The sequence below is a fragment of the Agelaius phoeniceus genome, chromosome 1 (genome assembly GCF_051311805.1).
Source record: "Agelaius phoeniceus isolate bAgePho1 chromosome 1, bAgePho1.hap1, whole genome shotgun sequence".
Classification (NCBI taxonomy): Eukaryota; Metazoa; Chordata; class Aves; order Passeriformes; family Icteridae; genus Agelaius; species Agelaius phoeniceus.
The window spans coordinates 83,041,232-83,068,127 of record NC_135265.1 but is presented as its reverse complement, the minus strand read 5'-3'; the positions used below and the strand labels follow the sequence as shown (position 1 = coordinate 83,068,127).

General features: G+C 38.7%; 1 protein-coding gene across 2 annotated transcripts in view; it reads left to right on the top strand.

Annotated features, from left to right (window-relative positions):
- The window catches only part of ADCY2 (adenylate cyclase 2), a 203,893-nt gene extending 184,045 nt beyond the window's left edge, over positions 1–19,848 (top strand). For both annotated transcript variants that reach the window (XM_077182476.1, XM_077182478.1), the window contains 7 exons: positions 348–432; positions 6,088–6,246; positions 10,551–10,697; positions 11,778–11,885; positions 13,922–14,036; positions 18,420–18,544; positions 19,056–19,848. In XM_077182476.1, the coding sequence (XP_077038591.1) occupies positions 348–432; positions 6,088–6,246; positions 10,551–10,697; positions 11,778–11,885; positions 13,922–14,036; positions 18,420–18,544; positions 19,056–19,208 (892 nt within the window). In that variant the 3' untranslated portion in view covers positions 19,209–19,848. The remainder of the gene's footprint in view (positions 1–347; positions 433–6,087; positions 6,247–10,550; positions 10,698–11,777; positions 11,886–13,921; positions 14,037–18,419; positions 18,545–19,055) is intronic.
- The last annotated feature ends 7,048 nt before the right edge of the window (positions 19,849–26,896 follow it).

The window sequence follows — 26,896 nt, the reverse complement described above, 5'->3', positions numbered from 1 at the left end:
TGGAAATAGCGATATTGCATTAAAAATCTATTTTTATTCTACTTGTATAGAATAAGCCACAAATGGTCTCCATTTACAAGTAAAAAAGGACATTATTTTTCCTAAATCCTCATCTTATTATTGGACTTCAAAATGTAGGCACATTTGCAGAGAGTATTGTAGGGGTAATTAAATTTACATAATATAAATAATGATATTTTATCAAATAATATACTGTATAATATTTAAATGTTCTTAGTTTATGTACCAGAAAGTAGTGCATATAAATTGTGGTCTTATTTTTGTGCTTGAAGTAATATTGGATTAACTTTTGAGCAGTCTGCTTTACTTATGTTTTTATTTTATAGGCCAGGAATACTGAAGGACCTGAAGACAATGGGCTCAATTTCCTTGTTCATATTCTTCATCACATTACTGGTTTTGGGTAGACAGGTAAGACACACACTTCTCTTCACATGCACCAGTGGACACAATGCCAGCTGCCACATGCAGCCTGTCACCTTCTCAAAGAAACACCTTTGTCCTGTTCTTTCCCATACCCTTGCAAAGGAGTGTCAGGAGCATCTATAACATAATTTTCTTTCTTGCCTTCCAATATGCCCTTAAAACTCACCAGTAACTATCACTGACACTATGCTGATAGTGTACTGTGACTATTGCTTCTCATTCTGACCAATGGTGGCTCCTAGCTTCCTGCCTTGTTTCCATCTGTCTGCATCCATCTGCTGTCTCCCTGGTTGCTTAATTGCAAGCTATTTTCTTCACAGTTATTACAATTTGGTGCAGACACAGAAACAATACAGCGTGCACACAGAAGTGTACCACAAGCTGAGGCCATGGTTGCACTAAAACTGTGACCCAACAGGAAACTACTCCTTTTATGACCCAGTTGTGCTTTTCCAGAACAAATGTGATGTCAATGGTCTTACCCTGTACTAAGCTGAGGGAAGATGCAAGGGCAGTTCTTTCTCTAAATCCTCAGGCTCGTACAGGATTCATGGCTAAAAGATGCAATTCCAGCCCATCGTGCCAGAGCAATGCAGTGCACACGACAGGGCTCTGAAACGGAAGAGGCAATCCATGTGAGATCTCATGAACAGCCTGAGCCTTCACAGACTGCAGCCTTGGGAAGGACTTAATCCCAGACTGTCCTTAAATCATTCATTTACATTATAACTCCTCAAAAGTTAATGACTGTCATTTAAATTGCCATGCAGGCCCTGCAGGTTACTACACAAAAATTCTTATCTGGCAGTTTCTGCAGTATTTATTGTAGTTGGGAACATCCTTCTTGATTTAGAAATAACATTCTTCATCTGCCTTGTCAGCAGCAGCACTTAGAGATTATTCATTTGATGGTGGTGACAGAGTGGGTCTAGAGCACAGCTACTTTCCCTCAGAAAGAGGGACAAGTTTTTCATCTCATCAGTGGAGAATCTTTAGTCACTGTCAACCCAAGTCTCAGATGGAGGCAAAGGGTGCAATACCAAGAATAAAGGAGAGAAAGAATATCATCTTCATTGGGAAAACAAAGATTTCTTTGTGGGCTCAGTCACATCAACAAGGAAGTTTGTTCTGCATGCAGCTACAGGTGTTCTCTGTCACACCAACTAAGAAATTAATGTATAATGGAAAAAGTCTTCATTTTCGGAGCTGTAGGTCCAGGATCCTTGTCATGATAACACTTATTTGTAACCCTTCAGTCTTTTGCCTTTGATTTTTCTAACTTATTCTGCTTTAAAGAAGAAGGAGAAAAAAGCTTCTGCATTTTCAAATGCTCTCAATCAAAGTCTAAAATGGAAAATGTTATGAACTAATTTTAATACATACCTGGCATAAGAGCTGCCATTTAAAGTTACTGTTGGTGATATTGATTGGTAGCAAATGCTTGGAAAAAGAATAGGGGAGGAAATCAACCTGCACAGAGTGACCTATTCATGGACATATACTTCCCACCTTCTGCCAGTTAGTATTTCTGTGGCTGTGTTTAATAGCTATTGGCTGTTCTGCTTTCTGTTTCACTGTCTGATCCCTTTTTAACCCATTTTATCTTGCTGGTGTTCCCAACACTGATAATGAATTTCACAGTTTGATAAAAATTCATGTGACAGTGTCTTTCTATTTTTAGACTTCCTCTTTTCTACTTTTATTGAGTGGCACTTGTAGGATGCTGTTGAGCCATCTTGGCAGTGTCAACAAAGTCAAATTCTTCCTTACCCTTCTTCCACAGAGGGTAATATGCAAGTAATTTCTCTGTTAGTGATTGCATTTTTTTTGCAGATAATACATATTTTTTTCTTTTTTTGATATCTGATTATTTAAAAAATGCTAAAGATAATAGCAGTGATGAAAAGGACAGCCTTTCTACTTCCCTTCAGCTGCCATCGGTGTTCCTCTGTCCCCAGGATGAGTAACCAAACCTTCATCCAAACAAAAAGTGGATGCTCTCCTGCAAGCCTAGCTCTGTGAGCTTGCTCACCACTGGTCATAGAGATGCCTCTCCTGAATCAAAAGCAGCAGGGGATCAGTGCCACTGGTTCAGTGGGGATAAAGAGAGGAAGGGTTAGTATATCATTACATGGTTTATGAGCCTACCTAATTCCTGTAGCTGCACAGCTAGCATCGCCACTGGAAGAAGCAGACTTCCCCTCTGCTGCTTATTTCTGTCCTTTTGTCTCCTCATTTGTACTGGCCCAGCTCACTGTGTAGATGTATAGTGGATCAAAATAGAGAAATGGTCAGGATTAAAAATTAATCCTGCAGAAGTGGCTGGTTTTGAGGCAGATCTATTTTCAAGATTTATGGTGTGGCCACAGCAATGCTTGTGCCAGAAGAATGGGGGTGAACAGACAAAAGTGAGGTGGAAAAAGCAAAGCTGGTTTTTTTTTTTTTGATGGCCTTGCCAGCATAGGTGACAACCATTTCCTGACACTGAGACGAAGTGACTCATTTCACCCTGCATACAGATCCCGAGAGTTACTTGATAATGGGCTGGCAACAGGCAGACAGTGTGCTGAGAATGGTGATTCTTCCACCCTTCCCAGGAGAATCCAAATTGGTGTGGGCTTGACTGTGTAAGGAGTGTGCTCACTTTTAAACACAGTTGAGCACTAAATCTCTCTTATGATCTGCTTTGAATCCAATATTGACATAGCCTGTGAATTCCTTTCTCAACAGTACCTAAAATATTATGTGTCCCGTTCCTCTGTAGGCTGGCTGTATAGTTTTCCATGATTGATTATATTGTAGTTATCCACACTGAATTTCATTGGTAGTTTTACTGCTGAGGTGCTTGTGGCAGCTTCCCAGAGCTGTAAAAACTGTTCCTTTGTTGTCTCTGTTCTGTTTTTTAGCAAGCTTTTACTTTGCGAGAGAATTCTTCTCTTTTTGAACAAAGTAGTCTCTTCAAGAGCCTCTTCTGAAAGAATTCAATGAAAACTTATTTCAAATTTCACTGCTAGTCACATGACCATTTACTTCTTTGTAGTAGATGGAGGCATGTTTACAGAAAGTATGTCAACTCATCCACTTGTATCAGCATTAGCCAGTAAGTCTAAATAGCTCTTTTCCTTAGCATTTACTGGCTTTTTTTACAAAGTACCTTGCTCTATTGTTCCTGCTTCTTTTCCAAAGACTTGCCTTATATCGGTACCCTTTGTCAGTTCTCCAACACTCTGTCTGTCTTGACTGATCAGGATAAGTTTCGTATCATGCAAACAAACCAACACAAAAACCACCCCCACCACAATTCAAAATAAGTTAATAAGCTAATGCTCTTCTCTTTTTGAAATATGATATGCTGACTTTTCTAGTTTCAAAGCAAATTGTGGAATACGTTCTGATTTTTCTTTTCTGATCTCTAAGTTCTCTTTGCCCTTTTTTGGAGCAGCCTAAATTTAATTCAGTAAAGAGTAAGGTAGTAAATAAATTATCTTTTTTATACTAGCTTTTGAAGAAGAGACATATCTTTGAAAACTTCACTTAGCTACCACCTTTTCACTACAAAGTTGGTACAATCTATGGATATTTAGTTTCAGCTGGCATCCATGTTACTTTTGTCAATTTATACCAAGGATTTTGACATCCCAAGGTTTTACTGGATTTTTCCTGCATGAATACCATTTGTGGCATTTGAATTACCATCTATGTGTATTTATATTTATACTAATCCAAGTTCTTGGATGTATAAATATCTAACATATATATAAAAAAGACATTCTAAAAAAGTGACTGCATGTATTTTGCATTGTGTGGACGGTTCTGAAAAAAATCCCTATTCATGACCTCAAGCTTTATAGGACTGATAATTGCCATTTACTACAGGCACAATGACAGGGCAACAATAAAATCCTAATTCCAAATTCCTACAGAAATCTGTTCTCAGGTTCTCTGTACCTTTATGATTGTCTGTACAAGTATTTAAGTCTCTGCCCACTCTTATTTTGCTTATAGTTTGCAAATACCCTTTAGTAACATATAATTATTTAAAATATCCAGCTTGTTTGTTTATTTGACATTCAAACTCCAGATTTCTGCGATGCAGCATGATCCATTCTAAGATGTCAAGACCCCTTTTACTTTCAGAAGAATGTCACCTTTGAGTCAGAATAGCCAGAATATTTCTTTTGGGGTGCATTTGAGGTCTGCATTCTGTCCTTAGCAGTATCGATATCAGCACAAAGAGAGTATGTTAACAGTGATTTAATGTGATGGATGTTCTCTTTCAGTTCTGTAATTAAATGTTTAAATAGTACCTGGCCCTTATCAACCAATTCAAAGAAAACCTGAGTATATTTCTCTCTATACATTTAAGTGGAGGAATCATTTTCCTCTTACTGTTTTTTCATCCTGCAGGTATTTTGCAGATACAGTTTTGCTTCATCAGTTTTTTTTTCTTTCATTGCCTTTTAAAAGCTTGCCAAATCATTTTAATACCATCTAATTTCAACTTTCTACTCTTATCTTTCGCTGTGATCTCAGCAGAATACCTATGAATCATTTTGAGCTGTTACAGCCACTGTCCAGTCAGAAGGACTACTCTCATTTTTTATGTCAATGCTTACTGACTGCTAATACCAGTAGGTTGCACTTTTAAGTTTTTCTGTAATAAGATTGCCATCATAATCATATTCTCCTGGTTAATGACATAGTCTTCATTGAGATTGCCTGATAGTGTTAAACCACTAAGACTACATTGAAATAGGTCTTGATTTTATCAGGTCAAATGAGATAGGCCAGAGGAGGCTTTACTGTGGAAATAATGCCTTAGAATTCATGACAACACCCTGACAACATTGAAAGGAAGTGGAGAGAGCTCCGCAAAAGTGCAGTTTTATTAATTTTCTACCACCTTTCTAGTGAAATTGGATCTCAAAACATACTGATGCTCCAAGGATGTTGTGTGATTTTCATATAGTTCCAGGTATTGTTGTTGTGGTTACTGGAAAGTTACTATGAAAACTCTGGGACAAAAAGAAAAGCAGGATAAAGTATTACAGAAAGGAGTATAAAAGTAAGCAACCAACCAAAAAAAAGAGCAACTAACAAAACCAAAACTAAACTGAGTTGGCCCAGCTGACTGGGCCATTTTTTGTAGTCTGATCATGATTTGATATACTGAATGTAAACCATATCAATACAATAGGCTGTTTTCTTTTCGCCAGGCTGGTTGCATGGCATAACTTCAAGTTAGTAAAAACTAGGGTCTTCCTAAAATGCCCATTATTGTAAGTGAAATTCTGCACTTATAAAATAATATTAAGTTGCAAAACTATACATTGTTTCCATTACAGTGTTTGATTTCTGTAATGAATTTCTACTCAAGTTTAAGAGTAGATAAATAAATCTGCCGTTGCTTAAGGCACCTTGCAACTTTTCTTTTTTTCTCGTGGGCCTTTTTGCTGGATTTTTTAAAATGTATGTCACAAAATGTATGCTTGGGGGGTGACTTCTGTGATACCTGGAATTATATTTGAGTAGCCAAATAATTGTAGGAGTTGTGTACTGTGCTTATTTTGTCTCTTAAACCTGTACTCCAGCAGGACAAGATGCCTATTGTTTCTTTACTTCTGTGTCCTCTTGTAACAGAATGAATATTACTGTAGGTTAGACTTCCTATGGAAGAACAAGTTCAAAAAAGAGCGGGAGGAGATTGAAACCATGGAGAACCTAAATCGGGTGCTTCTGGAGAATGTGCTTCCAGCCCACGTAGCTGAACACTTCTTGGCAAGGAACCTGAAGAATGAGGTCAGCTGTCTCTGTATATCCTCTACTCTGTAAGAAAGCAGTGTACCCTGGAAATACCACTTAATGCTGTTTTGAACAGTAGGTCCTTACAGCAAAAATATAAATTTACAGATGCTTTCATTTCCCCTTTCCTTCCTGTAAGGTTTGCTTTACAGCACTGAATGCACCATAAAACCTTGAAATAAAAAGGTGAAATTTTCCTAAATGGCAATGCACTTTGCCTATTGAAGGATGGTAAAAATAGGTGAGGAGGAGGAAGAACAGAATGGCTGAATCAACATGGGTTTAATTTTAAATCATATGCATGCAGATACTTTTCCTCCATGATCAGAGTGGAGTTGCAACCGGGTTCTGAATTTTCTTCTGTTCACTGGAGAGCTTTTTTATTGGAGTGAAAATTAACTTTTTCCCCAAAATAGTGGCTATGTTAATTCTGGAAAGATGTTCTGAACACTGAATTACCTGTTTATTTACTGTTAAATGGACCTAATCCAAGCACCAGAAAAGTCACCCAAAAGATCCATCTTTACTTTTCTGGAAATTAGATCTGCTCCTAATATTCCTTTACAGTAATAATAAAGAAAAAAAATACATATATATAAATCTATTTAGAGAGAGTAGCAACTATAGAGATCTTAAATCTAAGATTTTTAATTACTTGTGCTTGCCAAATAATTGTTTCAAAAAAGACAAGAGAGGGCAGAGGGCAGATTTAGGGATTCATTTTTGATCTTCTGAGCCAAAAAGGACAACATCTTCCTTTTCACTGTGGTTTGCATTAAGCAGTATTAATCAGGACTGCATTTCAACACTTTAGTATTCCCAGCAAATATTCATTTGGTAGCTAACAAAAATTGCTGTGGGGTTCCTTTGAATGCAGTGAAGATTTTGGCTAGAAGCCAAGTTGACTCAGCTCCAGTTCTCAGTTAAGGCATTAAACACAGCAAACCATCAGGAGATTGCTTTCTTGATTATGTGCTACTCCACCTCAGCTTCCCAGCAGAGCAACACCATCTGCTTACCTTTGTATCAGCTACCAGATTTATCTTGTCACCCCTCAAGATTCTTAGGTTGGAATGAGTTTACTTAATTTAATGAAGCACAGAAATTGTAAAGTGCTGAGCTCCCCAGCTCATCATGTCAGGTGAAGTAAAAATGATGTGACATGATTTTAATGACATCCATTGAAAAAAACCCAAAAAAACGAACTCAAGTTGTTCCTTGTTTTGTTTCTTTCAAGAGTTTTCAAAGGAAGGCCCTTTCAAATCTCTGGAAGTATTCAGGAATATAAGTATCTGTCATGTCTTTAGATTTCTTTCAATATCAGCAAGGTTCTGTATGTAGATACAGATGTTAGGGCAGATTAGGCCTTTGTTTACTCTTTGTGGATATCTAAGTCAACAGATATGACATTGAAATTTGTCCACATTTTCCTTAGCTGCAAACATTCAAGTTAGTATAGTTTTATGTTTGTTCTTTTCTGTTTAAAACAGATTCTGAGATTAAGAAAATGGATGAATATTCTATTTCCAAATACTACTTCCCTTAGTATTTTATGCATGCAGCTGTATATGGAGAAAAGGGAAAGCAAAATGCGCTGCTGAAAAGCAGGCAGGAGAAATGGAAAGGGAAAAAGTGAGTGGATAAATGCTAACTTGGAGCAGTTGCATGGTAGTTTCAAATGACCAACAAAGGTCTTTTTTTAACAAGATATATATATTGACTAATGCTAATCCACCAAAAGCAAAGGCCCTTAGAGTAAATAATAAAGGTTTGTTTGCCTTACCAGAACCTCCAGAGCTGGGTTTCTGCTTTATAGTCTGCATGCTGGATACGAGACAGGTTATTTTCCAATTGAAAGACAGGCTCAAATCTAAAATGAAAAGCAGGAAACAGGGCCAGGATTAAATATATCTGCACCTGGCTTTTGCAGCTTTCTCCTTAATGCTTTTATCCTTCAGATTCCCTATTAGTAAAAAGTGCTTGGGAGTTTTTGTGCTGCAAGCTAACTGGCAAGCCCATCACTGAGCAAGAGGAATCGTGCTTTATTAGCTACAGGATGGAGCTAGCACTTTACTTAGAGCAAAAATTCTGCCCCAGAGAAGCTGACCGCCATACCCTTCCAAGGGATAGAACTGGACTGGTTTCCCTTCCCTATCCCAGGAAGATCTTCAGGCATTGGAGATGAGGGGACAGTAAAAGGAACATACTTGCAGAATTTCAGATGGTATTAAAGAGGAAAAAGAAAAGGATTGAATGCAAAAGACAGGATGATTTTATTTTTGTTAAAATAAGAAAAGCTATTCCTTCCTAGAATAGTATTGCACTTAATTTTCTGACTACACATTTTGGAGAGTACTGTTTCAAGAGAAGAACTCTCAGGAAAATTAAGGCACTCAATTGTAACATCCTTTATTATTATGATCAAAATAAACTAGATAGGGATGAGTCCTTGAAATTCTCTGAAATTTATTGTGATAGTCACAATTACTAGTTATCTTGTTATAAATAGTGCCACTTGTTGTTCCATGATGGTGCTATGTTATTGAGCATTCATTAGTGGAGATGGATATTGCCAGTATTAGAGAGAAAGGAGGACAAATGGGTCGCTATAATTGAAATGAAGTTACAGGGAAGATGACGAGAAGATAGAAGTAAAGCTGAGTTAACCACGGAATGCAGTCTCTGTACCCTTTTAAGGAAATACCCCATGTGACCATGCAGGAGCCACTCAGGCAGTCACACCTGCACCACCTGAGAAGGGGCCAAATTCCCCTCACAGTGAGCAGCTCCAGTGAGCCAACAGGTGCCCTGCTTGACTCCCCAGACACCACACACTCACAGTCAGACCAGATTTCCTTACTGGTTTGACCCTTGGGTTTCCCACAGCAGAGTCTCAAAAATCTGGATTTAATCATGGTGCAACAAGAGAATAACAGCTGGAGCTGTGAATCAATGTATTCCATCCCTACAGCATACAGTTGTGGTGGAGCTTCAGCAATGCTATGGGTATAAAATCCCTAGAAAATACAGGAGGCACAAAAATCTAGTTATAAAAAATTTATCTCCTCCAGCTGCATGTGTTCTTCCTGTCCATCATTATTTTCATGTTTGCTCAGAAACTTCCCTCACACCTGTGATGGGATGAAGCAGTCAGCAGTTTTCCCGTAGTTCTGTTATTTTTCAGTTATACATCAGCAGTAAAGATCCATTATGTCTGTGCACATCTGTGTACAGACACACCACATTCTTCCAAAAGGACACACTGACTGTCAAATTGCAGAAACCCAAGCTTTGCTAAGTAAAAAGGGAAATACTATCTTATGCTTCTTGAACTCACAGAATAAATCCTTTTTATGTGAATGTTGAAATCCCTTGTTACTCAAATAATAACTTGAAGGTAGTTTTACATAAAAGTAGATAGCAGCCTCGTTTATCGCTATGTCTACCTTTGTGTATAGACGTTATTTCTTTTTTAAGTGTTAGTTTAACATTTTTTTCTTCTTTCTATCTTTTTGGGGGGGATGTGAATTTGTTCTGAAAGAAGAGATAGTCAAGGGCAGTGAGATAGTTCAAGGGCAAGAGATAGTTCAAGGGCAGTGGAGAGGAAAGTGAAGGGGGTAGTAGGAGGTGGTCATTTTTAGCACCAGAATCTTTCTGTGGAGTAGAGATGCTCTCATTTCAGTGGTTACAGAAGGCAGTGCAGACTCTGCCATAAGTAAGTTTCAGTTCAAATGAATTCTTTCTTTTTGGCCCAGCTCCTTGTTATGCAAAAGAAAGGATAATTATTTTGTCCTCTTAGGCATATTGTCATTTTACGTTTGGAACTATCAATCAGGGTCATTTTGCATTATTCATTTGTAGTACATTGAGTTTGTGATTTTGGTTCAGTTTTTTAGTTAGTACAATAACAAACAGCTAATAATAAATTGGATATTGTTTTACGAAATACATTTTCAGCCATGCAAGCCAGACTAAATTCTCTTCATATGAAGTCTCAGAGATGGGCCCTGTCTAATGAATTAGTGAACATTTTGTTTTCACAAAGTTAATGTTCAGGAAGAAAAAAAATCATTACAATATTTTCAGCTTTATATGTTAATTCTCTTTTATGAATAGGTTTATGCATTGTTTTAAATTAATAAACGCAGCTAAATGCAAAAAACATACAACCTCCATCTTAAGGCATTCCAACTACTGCAGCACCTCTGGTTTTAGATCCTGGATACTGCATGTTAATTAGGAAAGTTATTTACAGCAGGCTATGATAATTTTTTTTCTTTATACTGTTTTCTTTTGGACAGGACCTGTATCACCAGTCCTATGACTGCGTCTGTGTCATGTTTGCCTCTGTTCCGGATTTCAAGGAATTTTACACAGAATCTGATGTAAATAAGGAAGGGTTGGAATGTCTCCGGCTGCTAAATGAGATCATTGCGGACTTTGATGATGTATGTACTACAACAGTGATTGACATATGGTTTCAATCTTACTAACTCATGATATGCAACAGTCAGAAAACATACTTAAAGGGGAGAGTGGAAAAGCTGCCAGAAAATACTTACAGGGACTATTAAAGGAAAAATAGATTTATGTGGGATAAATCAGATACTGATCTCACATCATATTCAGTTGCTTTTGATGTCCTATAATGAGAATCCTATGAGTATTTTTTTTTTTTGCCCATTAGCTGCAGTTTTTTGAGACAATTACATTACATGCCATGGATTAACCATAGGTTCTAAATATGAATGTCTAAAGTCAGATATAACCTTTGTGTTATACCTGATCTGCACTGATGATTTGATACACAAGCACGTCAAAGGACTATAAAAGTTGTGATGTTCCATTCTCTGAAGTCAGAAGCAAATAGAGAGTATGACTACAGATGGATTGGGAAAAGGCATCTATAAAGGCCTCACTGAGAACAGTATTTCTCTATAGGGAAGTCATTAGTGACGAAGATACCAGTAAAAGGTATTAAAATCATGTCATGACTCAGAAAGCACAGTCTGGATTTGTGGGTCTGCAGCTATAGAGGGTATTTTAGCAGCAAACCCATTTGGAGAGCATTGGGTGTTCAATGTTCAAAACAAACTGGGATATATATACTAAAATCCTTGGATTTTAGTCCTACTGGCATGGAATATTCCACTGTCATGGGATGGATGCTTACTTTCAGAAAGCTGCCTAAAGCTTAACTGTTGGCAGGCATGGTGATCCACTTCCAATATCACAGGAGTGCAAAGTCTACTGACTTTTATAAGCTGTATGTAAAATAAGATTGAATTTATTCTCACTACCATAAATTTAATTTCTTTATAGTAAAAAGTTATTTTAGAAGAAAGAAATTCCCTTTCCTTGGAGTTCTGTAACCATTGTTTTATCCATCCTTAAGTCCTTCATCCTGTATATATTTGTGAAGCCATTTGAGGTCCATACAGAAAGTGTTCTAAGACTTGATTCTCTGATTGGTGTTAGACTAACAGGACTGCTGATCTGAATAAGGAATGACTGTCCTTGTTTTACAGTTGTTGTCAAAGCCAAAGTTCAGTGGAGTTGAAAAGATAAAGACCATTGGAAGCACTTACATGGCAGCAACAGGACTCAGTGCTACACCCAACCAAGAACAGTGTCAGGTACAGGAAAACATGTTTCTGCTTAATAAAAAGCATATTCAAATGAAGGCTAAAATTTTGTTCATTAAGCTGCAGGTTATGTATAATAATGTGGCCTAGTTTTTTTCTTATTAGCATAGATTGTATTGTACTGGACAAGTATATACTTTAGTATACACTCTGTGAATTTTTCTTCACATTGCAGTTTGAAAATGCCACCTCTGTATTCGCTAAAACAGGCCTTCTACTCTGGATGCAGTACAGCATTTCATTCCTATGTGCTACATCAGGACTGGATTTACAAAGCATACAAAAGATTGCAAGAATTAAAGTTTTCCATTGTGAGCTAGAAGGGATGATTTCCCTTACTAACTATACACTTTTAGAACCCTCAGAATCAGCACTGAGAATATGTTCCTTTGTTTCTAGTTTACTTAATATGGTAAGATTAGGAACTGCAGTCACTGGAAATCCAGATCAGAAAAGCAATTCATAACTTCTTCAAAAACCTTGCCTCTGCCATGATCTTTAGAGTACTATAGGTTGGCAACAGAGAGACAGCAATTAAGATTCAACACAGTCTCTGCTAAGGATTAATGTGCTCTTGCCAAACTCATGTTCCTTCTAAACACAAGCAATTACTACATGAACTATAGACCCTAAGGATCCTGAGGACAAAGGATTATTTTAAATTAGCTCTGACATTTAATGCAGGGAGGTGAAAGAGATGAAGAAAATGCAGAGCTGCAGACTGAAGATAGGAAGATATAGAGAGTTCTCAATCACAACTAAAACTAGTGTATGCAGAGGAAGAAATTTATCACGTGAGTTATTTCCACAATCAGGAGATCCACAGTTCAGCATTCCTTGGGTGTTTTAGTTCACATTCTCAAAAGAAACCCACCAAAACTCAGCAGCCTTCATTCCAGATTCCCAAAGATGCACAGATCCTGCAGTACCTAGTGAGGCAATGACTGACTGCTAGACATACTGCTGGGAACCACCCCCAGCTTAAAACAAGCATCCAAGGAAGACTAAGTGCCTGAGGAAGGGGTCTGAATATATCAGCTGAACAGGAAACCATCTGTTTTAGCTAGGAGTGAACTTCAAATGAAACAGGCTTCATTTATCTAAACAGCTGCTCCAGCAAGCACCACTACTGTCCCACCCTAGGCTGATGCATGCACTCCATGAATCATTCTCTGAAGTTGTCATCTGTCCATCTCTTCTGTCCCTTTATCTCAAGAAATAGGGAAGATACAGTATTTTCTCATAGAGATCAATGAGTCCATGTCTTATGAAATCAATCACTTGTAAGGATCCTACCTTGGGCTGTGGGACACCAAAATCAATTTTCTCCTCAGCCTGAAAGGACTCAAAACAGTATTTAAAATAAGGTTGCTTTGTTATGTATGAGAGATTAAGTCTACAGCCTTGATAAGTGGTATAAGCTCTGTAAGTAAAAGTGCAGAGTGGGGTTGCCCTCTTCCTCTTGCGTTTTAGTCATTTTCAGGTCTGTTAAATGTTCTCAGATGTACTTGTTTATCTGCAAGATGAGATCAGTGGAAGAATTCTTAAAATTGTGAATTTCACTGGATCTTAAGCATTTTATAAGAGTGCTGAGCTGTGCAACAGTGAGAGGGAAGAATCTCTGTAGGGCTGTCCACAAGCATTATTTATTATGAAAGGGAATACAATAGAAGCAGACACTTAAAGAAAATGAATTAACAAATTCTAGGCACACATAGATATTGAGTGCCTGTGGGATTAAACAGCAGCTAATAAGTCACTTAACAATCAAAATGTTGGATTAGGCATGTTTGGATCTATCACCACTAGACTGCCTGGTTGTACACAAGTGAAATGCTGTCTCTTGGCCATTGTTTGATCTAACTGATGCTGCACAGGGTACCATCTTCTACGTTACTTCTCTGCATCTGCCTGTAGAGGGCATCCCTAAGGGCTTAAGTGTCTTCAAGTGTATTTTGGTTGTTTTCTTACAGCAGCCAAGGCTCACAAGACTGATTTTACACTGTTTGTTTGTCTTTTGAATTCAGGAACCTGAACGACAGTATATGCACATAGGAACCATGGTGGAGTTTGCATTTGCCTTGGTGGCAAAACTGGATGTCATAAACAAGCATTCATTCAATGACTTCAAGTTACGAGTAGGTGAGTATCACAGGATTCTTAGGAGAGCATCATGGACAAGGGGGAGAATTAAAGTAGTAGTAGAACTGACCAAAAGGGCCATGATAGTAAACAGCACCATCTTCACCTTGTTTAAAAGCAGCCTATGTGGTATTGCCCATCACCCCCTAGAGTGTTTCAAGGCTAGACTTGGAAAAGGGCAGTATTCCTATTTAAAGAATGGTTGAAAAAATTTGTTCACGTGGCTCTGAGTGGTTTTATGGTAACTCTTTAAAAATTATTGCAGAGGTTATAAGCTGTGCATTTTTGGAAGTTTACAAATACAAAAAGAATACACAATAAAACTCTAGATTGGGCTTTGCAAAACTATATCAATGTTTTTTCAGAGGACAGGAGCTATAAGCGGTCAGTGAGGCTGCAGTTTGAAATATTTTACATGTACTAAATTCAAGCAAGGACACAAAAATGTACTCTTTCTTTTGAACTGTTTGACAAGGGAGAATATTTGCCTTTGTTATTCAGGTAAGAGCAAAGATGACTAGTTATTTATCTTGGAAGGAGGTATCCCTTATGTTTCAGTTTCTAATTGCTTTTTCTTGTGCATCCTGGTATTTTTAAAAAGAAACAGACAGCTGCAATAAGCAGTAGAAAGAATGATAAATTAATTCAGAGCTGGTCAAGAACCATATGTTCCAAAATGTTTATTTCCTGATAGCAGTACACAGCAGTTTCACAATGCAATATGTAACATGGAAAGTGTGAAATGAAAACAGTAAACAAATATTGAGAACCCATAAATTCCGTAAATGTGTCAGAAGTATTTGATTTCCAACCGTTATTCTCCTGTCTTGTCTTTTTCTTGCTGTACCGCTTGCTTTTCCTTTCAGCTGCTTCTCTTAAGTCTATTTCACAGTGCCACCCACTGGCAAAACTTGCTGTCTTCTGACTTGAAACAAGCTTCTTAGGGCACTCCTTTGCCAGTATGTTCTGTATTCCTTGCTAAAAATGACAAAGCAAATCAGAAGTACGCTTCCTTCTCAGAGTGTTACAGAACTTGATGGTTCTGGCCATGGCTAACATTGCACAGACCAGCAGCTTCAGTAGAGAGAGAGAACTGTTGGGTGCCGGGGCTACATCTGCAAACTGCTTAAAGCAGTACTAGGTCCTTTCAAGTGGGGACCATAAAGCAAAACAAAATGCTTAACTTTGGATTTTTACTGATCTTTCTAAAGATTACAGAGAACTAGGACTCCTTTGCTTCATGAAATGAAAAAATGTTTTAACTCTAAAAAGAAACACAGGCCCCAAAGTGGTATTTGTGCCACCATAATGCAACATAGGCACCACTGAGATCTTTATTTTCACATCACTTCTTCTCCACTTCCCAATACCTGATGATGAAAGCCTCTGATATCTATACTAATTGTAGCCACAGAAACATTTTAACAACTACTTCTGACCTAGTCCCCACTGTAAGGATTTGTACCCTAACTGCCCTTTGTAAAAGCCTCCCTTGGCCAGCATCTAAGTCTGAAATTTTTGCAACTCATTAGAGGTCTCATCTTTCATAATCTTCTGTGAGTGCCTGAAATGCTAGTGTGACTTAGGAGGTACACACTGCTCTGATCTTGTCAGATAAGGGAGAGGAGCATCTAGATGACATTTTAGGCATTCCTCCCCTTCTGCAAGTTGAGATACTTGATTTATGAGACAAGCTCAGATATGCTTTTGCAGCAAGTTTTGCACAGGTATTACTTTCTTTCAGAACAGAGGCTGGTGTGTTATTTTCCATGTAACTTCATAGTTGGAACATTTGTCTGTGTTGTAGGTGACTTAATTTGGTTCCTGGTTTTGGGTGAGGCTAGCCATGAGCCCAAGCTGTAGGATACTTCAGAATGAGTATTCTCTGTCATTCCTGCTGAACAGTGTTATATTTCATAGAATGATTAAATATTGCTTTGGATATGAGAGAAAGAGATAGATAATATCACCCTCTGTTAGAGCATCCCCCTGTAGTGAGAGTACTACTCTTCCAGCCATGCCCCAAAAACATTCATGTGCATCACGCAAAAAAGATGAAACACCAGCAGGAATGACATAGAGCAGCATATCCCACAATGCTTGGGTGGCCAGAACACATCCCTAAGATATACTCGTATAAGTTTCCTCAAAGGCGGAGGCATCTGAAGGTGACTCCTGAGCCCCTGAGGTATTTCTCAAGCTATCAACACCAGTGGTTCAGGAAGGAGGTAAAAAATAAAAGTCCCTTCCTGCCCATTGTATTTTGTAGGAAAATCCTACTGCACTGCCCCAGTTTCTGTACCATGGCTACACACATCTCTTCAATATTCCCTGCTAACCAGATTGGACTACCCAGCAGATGGCTTTTGTGGATTCCAGTCTTAGTTCCCCAGTGTTTTCTACAGGTTGTATGTCATGAAGTAGAAAAACCCATCCATGGCTCAGTTGTTAATGCAAAGTGTTGCAATGCCCAAGTCTCTTTGTGCATTGAACCCTGAGCACTTAGAAAAATATATATCTATTATGTTTAATAATTCACATGTTCTGTGGGGTTGGTGGTTAGAGACAGGGACAACACACACACCTCCAAGCTCCATGCAACAAACAGCTCTTCTATTGTTAAGAGCCTCCTTATATAGGGAGTTCAAGACTCCCAGATTTAGACAGCTCATTGGTCTGATCCTCCCACAGCCCAACTCCTGACCAGTGAGATGTCCACCAGTGAGATGTCCAGCCCAGGATGGAATGTGATAGGTGAAGTTCCCTATCTATCAACCCAGGGCCCGGTTTGCGGAACTGAGCTGGGTTTCTTATTTATCAGTACAAGCCAGCTTGTACAGTAACATATATCAGGTTCCATTTGTTATCTTGTAGTGTTTGCATCTTTTCCCAATTTAACTTCTACAGTCACGTTTTCCAGGATTTCCAAGTGGGCTGATAGTGTTGTTGCTAGCCTGTGCTGCCATGTTGCATATCAGATGAGCCAACTCTGAGATTCCTCTCCATCCTACAATCACACTTTCATTTGACTGCACAGATATATCCCTAATGATGGTTTCTGTCAAGGAGCTAACAGAAATCAGTTATGATCCATTGAGATAATTTTATAAATCCAAATTACTTACTTGTTCAGGTTTAATTTCTCACTAGGCCTAACTTGTCTTTCCTGCTCATCAGTATGTACAGTTAAAATTATAGTACCTTTGATGCTGGTTATCAATAGTACTTTGGATTTTACCTCCTGGTTTCTTTCCCTACTAGCAAAGTAAAACTCATTTACTTTACAGACATAATATAGGTTACAAACTTACTGCAAGATAAAAAATGCCCAGAGTCTAACGAGGGACTATAGCTTCTGTTCTACATCATACTTAATCAAAGTATTTGAATACATATATTTATATTGCAGATCTTTAGGAAAAGTCTTTGGTCAATCCAGCCTTCAGAACAAGGCTTCAAATCCTTTCAGCTCATTCTCTTTAGTTTATTCTACATTTAAGAAGCAAAGAATACTATAAAAGCAACTTGATAGGGCCATTAACTATTGCAGAGGAGAGGCCCTTTTCACTACAAGTAGAAATTAAAAGAAATTCTTGTATATCTGTTTTCTCAGAAGCTGCTGCTCACCCACAGTGTGGTTCCATGCTACATAATAAAGGCAGCAGCAGGTCATTATTAGGGTGCCAGTGGTTCAAAATAGCAAGTTACTCAGGATGGGAGGGAGCTGTAAAACTAAAATTAGATAAACTGACTTTTGACATTTCTATAACTAACATTCTCCTGCCATAAATGGTTAATAAAACCATGATGTTTGCTGCCATACTCCCTATTCAGTGAGGGGCAAATGCTGCGTTCATCGACTTGCTATATGCCAGATGCACTTTGTGTCCTTGTTTGGTGGATCTTCACAGAATCACAGAATCAGTTAAGTTTGAAAAGACCTCTAAGATCATCAAGTCTGACCTATGACTGAACATTCCCATGTCAACTAGACCATGGCACCAAATGCCACATCCAGTCTTTTCTTTAACACCTCCGGGGACAATAACTCCACCACCTTCCTGGGCAGCCCATTCCAATGTCTAGTCACACTTGAATGTGAAGCAATTCCTCCTAATGATCACCTAAATCTCCCCTGGCACAGCTTGAGACTGTCATCTTACACTGTCATTGCTTGCCTGGGAGAAGAAACCAACCCCCACCTACCTACAGCCTCTTTTCAGAGAGCTGTAGGGAGTGATAAGGTTTCCCTGAGCCTCCTTTTCTCAAGGCTAAATGACCCCAGCTCCCTCACAGGCTCCTCATAGGACTTGTGCTACAGGGCCTTCACCAGCTTTGTTGCCTTTCTCTTCATTGCTAATGTTAAGTTCTGATGCTTTCCAGGTATAAACCATGGACCTGTAATAGCTGGAGTAATTGGAGCTCAAAAACCACAATATGATATATGGGGCAATACAGTAAATGTGGCCAGCAGGATGGACAGCACTGGCGTCTTAGATAAAATACAGGTAAGCCTTGATTTTGTGCTAAAATGGCAAAATGGGCTAACGTTTGGTTCACAAACAGTTATGTAAGAATCTGGCAACAGCAGCTCTGAAAGGTGATGCTAACCATTTCCTTACCATCACTTCATTTACATGTCCTTAGCAGTTGTAGAATAATGGGGAAGCTTGGTTCTACTCAAGTGAAAATAAGGTCCTGAAGATGAGGAGAGTGCTATGAGGAAGAGTATTGTCCCTAGTTCCATTTATCTATCTACAAGCTCTCTGCTGGCAACCCTGGATACAGATGTGGTTACACCAAATTTGATTCTTGATGTAAATGATTAGAATAGGCAATCCAGCAACAGACTGCTTGAATGCTTAGGTGTTCAAACCTCACCTGAGACCCTTAAAGGCCTTACAAGCATTACAGCAAACCCCTTAAAAATGAAGAGAACATTATGTTATCTTCACATTCCGGAAGAAGGTTCTGCTCTGCTTTGTTATCAACACTGGCTGTATTACTGTATTGTTGCAGGTTACAGAGGAGACAAACAACGTCCTGCAGACACTGGGGTACATGAGCACCTGCAGAGGAATAATAAATGTAAAAGGAAAAGGAGAATTGAAGACATACTTTGTACATACAGAAATGACAAGATCCCTTTCACAAGGGAATGTGGCATCTTGAAGATGCTTGTATGTGTCATCAATACCATATTTTCAGGAAAGTATCACGCACTTTTTAACTACATTTTGGCCCTTAACATGCGTGCTATTTTCTGGTATGTGGCACTTATTTTAATATGGCTGCAGAATAGTCCCATGAGCCATCATTTTGCACCTTGATATTTCTATGTTCAAGGACAGTTGTGATGTACGCTATAGGACTGGAAGATTGTACTGCTACTTGCACTGTTATTCAAAGACAAGAAAAGAAGGAATAGGAATCAAAAGGAGGGAATGCATCCTGAAAGGACTAAAGAGAAGTGTTAGTGACAAATGCGGGGAAAAAAGGCAATAAAGCTAGGGGTGCATACTATTTTCTGATGCATGGTGTTTTCTGGAAAATACAGTCGCTCCCCAATAGCATACTAGACTGGTATTAAAGTATACAGTATTGTAAATAAGTTTACTCTGTCCACACATGATTTGGATGTCATCACCAGTTGCATCTCATAGCCAGGGACACGTTGGGTGGTTTGCTGGCATTCTTTCTGAAGAGAGAACTAAAAATGCTGGAATAGTTTTGTACAAACGTGTCAAATGTTTTGAAGCTGTTGTCTTTTGTAAAGTTAATTCATTAAAAGTTTATATGTACTTTGTCTTACTGTTGCTGTCTCTTAGTTTTGCTTCCTTCCTTGGCTTCTGTCACTCTAAAGCTGCGTGTTTTCTGCTGCTGCCACTGCTTTTTATTCAGTAGTTAGATGTTGAGGCAGGCTATGTCCAGCTATCCCAACAGCCTTGGTCAATAATATCTGCTAGACTTGCTATTGCCTTTCAGAAACTAAATCACCTCTACTGTCTTCAGTCATTGGTGGCATCTTAGGCACCTTTGCAGTCACTACCTAGGTGATTCAGAAGACTGACTTCAAATCCATAAACACAAAAAAAGTGGGGGATACTGAAGACAGTAGCAGTGCTGCTACTTAACACCTGGCCTGCAGTGCTTAAACAGTAACAAGGAGAAGCTGTTCAAGAGAAGAAAAAGTTATGTTTTGCACTTTGACAACCTTTTTTGCCCTTGCATGCCTTTCATTTAACCTTCACAATGCTGGATTTTGTGGGATATTTAAAGTAATAATCTTATTTATCATTTAAAGTAATAATTTTATTTATACTCACTAGGACATGAGTATGAGTAAAATGCTATTTTGTGGATATCGGAGATTATTTTAAATCCCTTTGAATTAAAAAGTATCACATTTGCAGAGTTTCATAGATGAGCCAGGGGAAAGACAGTAAAAGTAGGTAATTTTACTATCTATGCTCCTTTGAAGCACAGACAGTAACAATTAAGTTTTGCGTTGTTGTAATCAATTATTTTAGTCATAGCATCCTAGCAAGGAAATAATACTATTTACAAAATAGCATATAATTACAAGATTTTCTTCTGAGTGATATCATATGAATATGGAAGTCAGCTTATGCACTGTTACCTCTTAGCATGTTATTGAAATCCAAAAAGTATTCAGACTGCTCATTCATGAAACATACATATACATTTGTATATCAATGGTATCCTTTCTAAGTTCTCAAAATTGTGGGTCACAAATACATGGCATCAGTCCAGTCTCACTGAATGTGGCACAGTTTACTCACAGCAGCCATCTGCCCACTAGTGAATTGGAATGACAGTAGATTTCAAAGTGCCTAATTTGCTGTAAAACAGACAATCTGAATTTTGATCCCCTTAAGCAAGTCTAAAAGCAAAATGTAAGTTATTTCAATTATGTTTGACATAACACACCTAATTTCTCTTCCAGTCCTGGAGACTTTTAAATGGTAATTTTCAAGACAGGTGCTCAGTCTAATAAAATCTCATGAAAAATATTTCTGTTGTCTTTATGATTTCTTCCTTTTAATTAATAAGTTAAGATAAATGTTTTCCAGTGGAATTAAAGACTTTCCAAATAGCTCACATGGCCGCAAACCCAGTGTCCCAGTCATTGGCTAGCTGTCAGTTAGCTATGTCACATAAGACTTCTCCTAAATCCCTCCTCACCACTTACTATAAATTTGTCCAAGGAACATTGAAATAAGTTATTGATCTCCTTCTTAGACTTTGAATGTACTCTGGGCCTTTAAAATCACTGTGGTATTACCACAAGTCAACGCAATAATTTCCTACTGTGGATGAAAACCCTTATGTAAAGTTGATTCTATTATATTGTCATATATATGTGCAGCTTTCAGGTATAACCTGTGCATTCAGGATTTTGCTTTCATTTGTATTCTTTCTCATCATTAACAAACCTTGTACCTAACTCCATAGCCTTGTTACTATGATTTTTATAAAAGTTAAACAATATTATTTCTGTAAGCTATGAAATGTTAAAACATCTGAATGCTGGGGAGCTGACTAGTCCAATGAAGTATAAAGAAAGGTGTGTATGTTCCCTCCAAGAGCATGTTGAAAATGCCCATGTTCAAAGCACTCATATTTCACTGGTGTTCTCTCATTTTGTAACTGCATTTAGATTCTTGCAGCCAAATCCTGCTAAAGAACAAGAAAGTGGGCAAAAGATACACATATCTTTGCCCAGATAAAGAAAAGTGCATACCATCCTCTCTAGCCTTCAGTTGCTGAGTATTACTATCTTTCTAGTGCTGAGAAGCTATTTGTATTTAATAAATACCTCTTATCTTCCAATGCATTTTATATCTACTGTTTATATTGATTTATTTTTCTGCTGTCTAGTTACACTTAAGAAAATAACTTTATTTCCTCCTCCTGCAGCAATTTCAGCCTCAGTAACTGGATATAACACTACTCATGTATCAGCCCATAACCTGAAAAACTTTATGATAATGATGTAAATCAGTATTTGACATTCCACATATTCCACATCACAGTAAGAGTCAAGTTCTGCACCTTTCATGTTGGTGACATAATTCACAGCTCCTTAGTGAACCACAGAGTGGGACTTCCAAAAGTACAATGCAAATGCATTTCACACTGTGAGCCAGCAGCCAGAAGATCAATATAAGAGTGATTCACTGTGGTTTGGGAAAAAGAGAATCAAACGGGAACACCTGGAAAGCCTGCTGGAATTGGTTTTCAAAGTCAGTGCTTTGCTCCAATTCATGGAGGGCTACCAAAGGACAGGAAGAAAGATTAAACTTGCAGATATTTTTCTAAACTACAGAAATAGTTTGCGTTACCTGTAAATTATTGCTATTTAGCTGCTGTTTCTAAAGAGAGACATTAGTGCTATATGAATAGACATTTATGCCATATGAAAAGCATTTTTCATTTTCTTATATTCATATATGCTTCCTCCATTTTGTAAATCTACAAATCCTTCCTTTTTCCACTGAGACACAGGTAGTTCAGTCTGCTTGTCTCTAAAGTGATGGGAGGGAAGAGCTGTTGCAAGTCTTCCCTGTTTTGTTTTTAGAACCTTATACTGGGATAAATAATAAGCTATGTTTACAAGAAGCTTCATATAGCAGAAGATGTACTGTTAAAGTACTGTTATCTTGTACTTTAATACATAGTTTTCCTTCTTGTTGTGATTATATATGAATATACACTAATTTTTAATTTTCAGATAGCAGATTCTAGGTGTAGTTAGTACCCTTCAAGACTTTTTACAGGTGAACCCCAAACAATTTTAAATCTAGGAATTTTTTGTTTTATTCTTCATTTTTTGTCTAAATTAGTGAAGTGATTCTGAGAAAATGTAGAATGACATGTATGTGCCTTAAATAAAATATGTAACTAAGATAATTTTTTGTTCTTTGAAGTAATTCAGATTTGTGTGGATTTGTCAAAAGTGGTATATAAATCAATTATAACTAGTTCAACCTAAAGCTTGCTACATATTAATTTTAAGCATTTTTAGATTTAGAAGCAGGAATTATTCAGGTCAATGTAATTTTTGACATGTCAAAATGCAAGACAAGGGCATTTCATTAATGTTTAAAGCTATAAAGATATGAACTCCTTTATGTTATAGGATGCCCTGTTTAAAACAAAGATTGAGCCAAGAATTGTTAGAAATTTTTTGGATGGAGAGTTTTTCAAATCTATTTGTAGCCATTGAGATGCTCTTCATTAAAATCTCAGTTTTGACAGGAAAAAATGCATGTGAAGTATTTCTAAAGGTTGATATTCCTGGGCTAGAATTTTTCATGTTTGATACCAAAAAAGCATTACAAATAGCAATTTTTATGCAAGTTATGTCACCTCATGTATAAAAATGTATACTACTTTACTTACCAAGAGAGTTATTGAACAGAATATTGATCTGAATTGGAGCAAGTATCAGTCAGCTATATTGGCTTGTGTGGCATGGTTTTGGTAGCAAGGAGAAGAGAACAGGGCTACAGGGGTGGTCTCCGTGAGAAGCTGCCAGAAACTTCCCCCATGTCCAACAGACCCAATGCCAGACAACTTCAAGACTAACCCACCACTGGCCAAACTGAGCCCATCAACAACAGCTCTGGAATTACATATTTAAGAAGAGATAAAAAATGCAGCAGAACTAGCAGCTAAAGAGAGGAAACATCTCTGGAAATACAGGGGCAGCAAGGAAGGAGATGTTCCTGGCAGAATTCCCCTGCAGCCTGTGGTGCAAACCATCACCAAGCAGCTGTGTCCCTGCAGCCCTTGGAGGTCCATGGTGGAGCAGAGATCCACCTGCTGCCCACAGACAACCCCACACTGGACCAGGTGGATGCCCCAAAGAGGCTGTGACCTCGTGGGAAAGCTGTGCTGGAGGAGGCTCCTGACAGGACCTGTGAGCCCTTGGAGAGAGGAGCCAGTGCTATAGCAGGTTTGCTGACAGGGCTTGTGACCCCATGGGGAACCTGCACTGGAGCAGCCTGTTCCATAAGGACTGCACCTCAAGAAAGGGACCCATGGTGAAGCATTCATGACAGACTACAGACTGTGAGAAGGATTCAAATGGGAGAAGTTCTTGGAGAACTGTCTCCTGTGGGATGGATGCAATGCTCCTGAAGAGCCTTCCCATTTGAGGTGGGCATTCAGTCAGTAATTAGGATCCAGAAAAAACAAGCACTCTGTGAAAGAACTTGACCCAAAGCTATGGTAGTAGAAAGGGGACAAGTTTTGAGCTATTTTTGTTCCAGCCTCTTTCAAGGGCCATCGAATGGAACATATTTGGCAAAGACTGTCTCCCCTTCATGGCTCAGCTGAAGGTCAGGGCCATATGGCAAACTGATACATGTTGAGGTCAAAGAGCTAAGACAGGAAAGGGCTTGCTAAACCTTAATTTGACAGCAGGCTGTCATCTCAGCTCTAAGTGACAAAAGGCTAGAACAAGTACCTCAGCTTGTAGTAAGAAAACAGCTCCTGTTTTTTCTATCAATGCCCTGTCCAGTTATATGTCATCTGTCCTCTTCTGTCCATCCTGTCTCCCTTCCCCATTGTCTCTTTTGTGTCTCCTTTCCCTGTCTCCATTATTATTTGCTTCATATTCCTTTTAGGAAGTTTTTTCAGAGTTATTCTGCAAAACAGTCTGACATTTCAGAACAGTGACCCTGCCTTTGAGACACGCTATGGCTATAAAAGTACATACCAACATGTTCAAAACTCAGACACCTTAGCAGTGGAACCTGAGGGAGTATTACTACTCTCCAAAAGGGCAGCAATTGAACTTCTCCTCCTTAAGACACCAAATTTGAAGCAACTTTTAACACTTTGGTCTCTTAGCTCAGTTGTATTTGAATGCATAGTTTTCACCATATAGACTAAAACTGCTCCATTTTTTACATGTTCGTATTGAAGTTACTAAGGAAACACACTGACCTTCCGTGCTATTTTATAACATAAACATACACTTAACACTAGCATGTTAATAAAGTCTGGTGGCAGCTGGGACAAACCTCCCTGGGCATTCATATCCTGCTTCTGGGGAGTCTGCAAAAGGTGACCAGGAAGAAAAGCCTTTGTAAGTTTCAAATAATTCTAAAAGGATTTACACCTTCACTGGGAAGGAAAAATTAAGTAAAAAGCATTTTTTTAATTGTTTCAAATGGGGGGAGTGGTGGTATGGCAAATCTTAGCAGTATTTGTGACAATTTGTATTGCATCCAGATGCTGTAATTCAATTAAATTCCATCAATTTAATGTTAATAAAAAGGAGCTACATGAGAACAGTAGAAAGAAAACTGGAGGGAAATATTTCAGATCTGACTTCAGAGCTCTTGTCTAGCTTAGTTGGTATCTCTGGTGAACAGTTTCTTGTGGCTCTATTTATAGCTGCAGTTTCAGCTGAGTTGCTTTTTATAAATGAGCTTGCTATCTCCTTGTGCTCGGACTAAACTACAGAAGAGCACTTGCACAGTGGCAAGCAGGTCTCTGCTTAGGAAGCTGATGCAAGGCAGCTGTTGGATTTTCAATTCCACTGCTCGCTTACACTGTTCTAATTTGGCCCATGCTACAGAAAGAACAGGATCTTAATTGGTAGAGGGACATTATTAGATAAGCAGATGGAAATTGTCACTAATGGTTAAAAAAAACACCCACACCAGTCTGCAGATTATAAAGCCTCCATGCGACACTTGCAAAGAAGCTGGAGTCTGTGTAATTCAGTAGATTTATAAAGGTAGAGTGGCAGCTACATAGGGACGATGTAGCTGAATTATTGCCTGGCTCCAAGATGCCTGAAACAATCAGTTGTGGATTTCTAGTACTCTGAAAGGTGGGGGATTTAAAATAAATTTTGGATGTTTGGTAAAATTCAAGATGCCTGGGAGAGTGCTATGGTAAAAGTGCTTACCAAAAGCTACTGGTAGCATTAATAACAGTTATGCTGTGCCTACAGGACAGTAGCTCTACACCTGTGGTTACAGACAACGAAGGTAAACTAAACCAAGCCACTCACAGATCCCTAAGGACCACAGAAGAAGCAGCATGGGCATAGTTAGATATATGTATTAAACCAGGGTAACCATGGGGTGAATATCAAAACTAGGAGCCAGGTGCTACTAGGGCAGAGCAGTTTTACAGTCACTCTGAGATTTATACCCAGAAGACTTATTTTCAGTGTTCCCAACACAAGTAAGTATATAAGAGAATTTTCAAATTGCATTGCCTGAAATGGCTGAGCATTCTATACTGGATTCTGCACCTGGGATGAGTAAACCCTGGGTGTATGTACAACTCAGGGAATGAGATGCTGGAAAGCAGTGCCATGGAAAGGGACCTGGGGGGTCCTGGTGGATGTCAAGATGAACATGAGTCAGCAGTGCCCTGGCAGCCAGGATGGCCAGGTGTGTCCTGGGGTGCATCAGGCACAGCATGGCCAGCTGGGCAAGGGAGGGGATTGTCTTGCTGTATTCTGGTCGGAGGCGGCCTCATCTCAAGTCCTGTGTTCAGGTTTGGGTGTCACAATTTCAGAAGGACATTAAGCTATTACAGAGCATCCAGAGGATGGCAACAAAGATGGTGAAGGGTCTGGAGGGGAAGTCATATGAGGAGCAGCTGAGGTCACTTGGTCTGTTTAGCCTGGAGGAGACTGAAGGGAGATCTCATTGCAGTTACAGCTTCCTTATGAGAGGAAGAGGAGGGACAGACACTGATCTCTTCTCTGTGGTGACCAGTGACAGGACCTGAGGGAAGGGCCTGAAGCTGTGTCTATAGAGGTTTAGGCTGGATATTATACAAAGGTTCTTCACCCAGATGGTGGT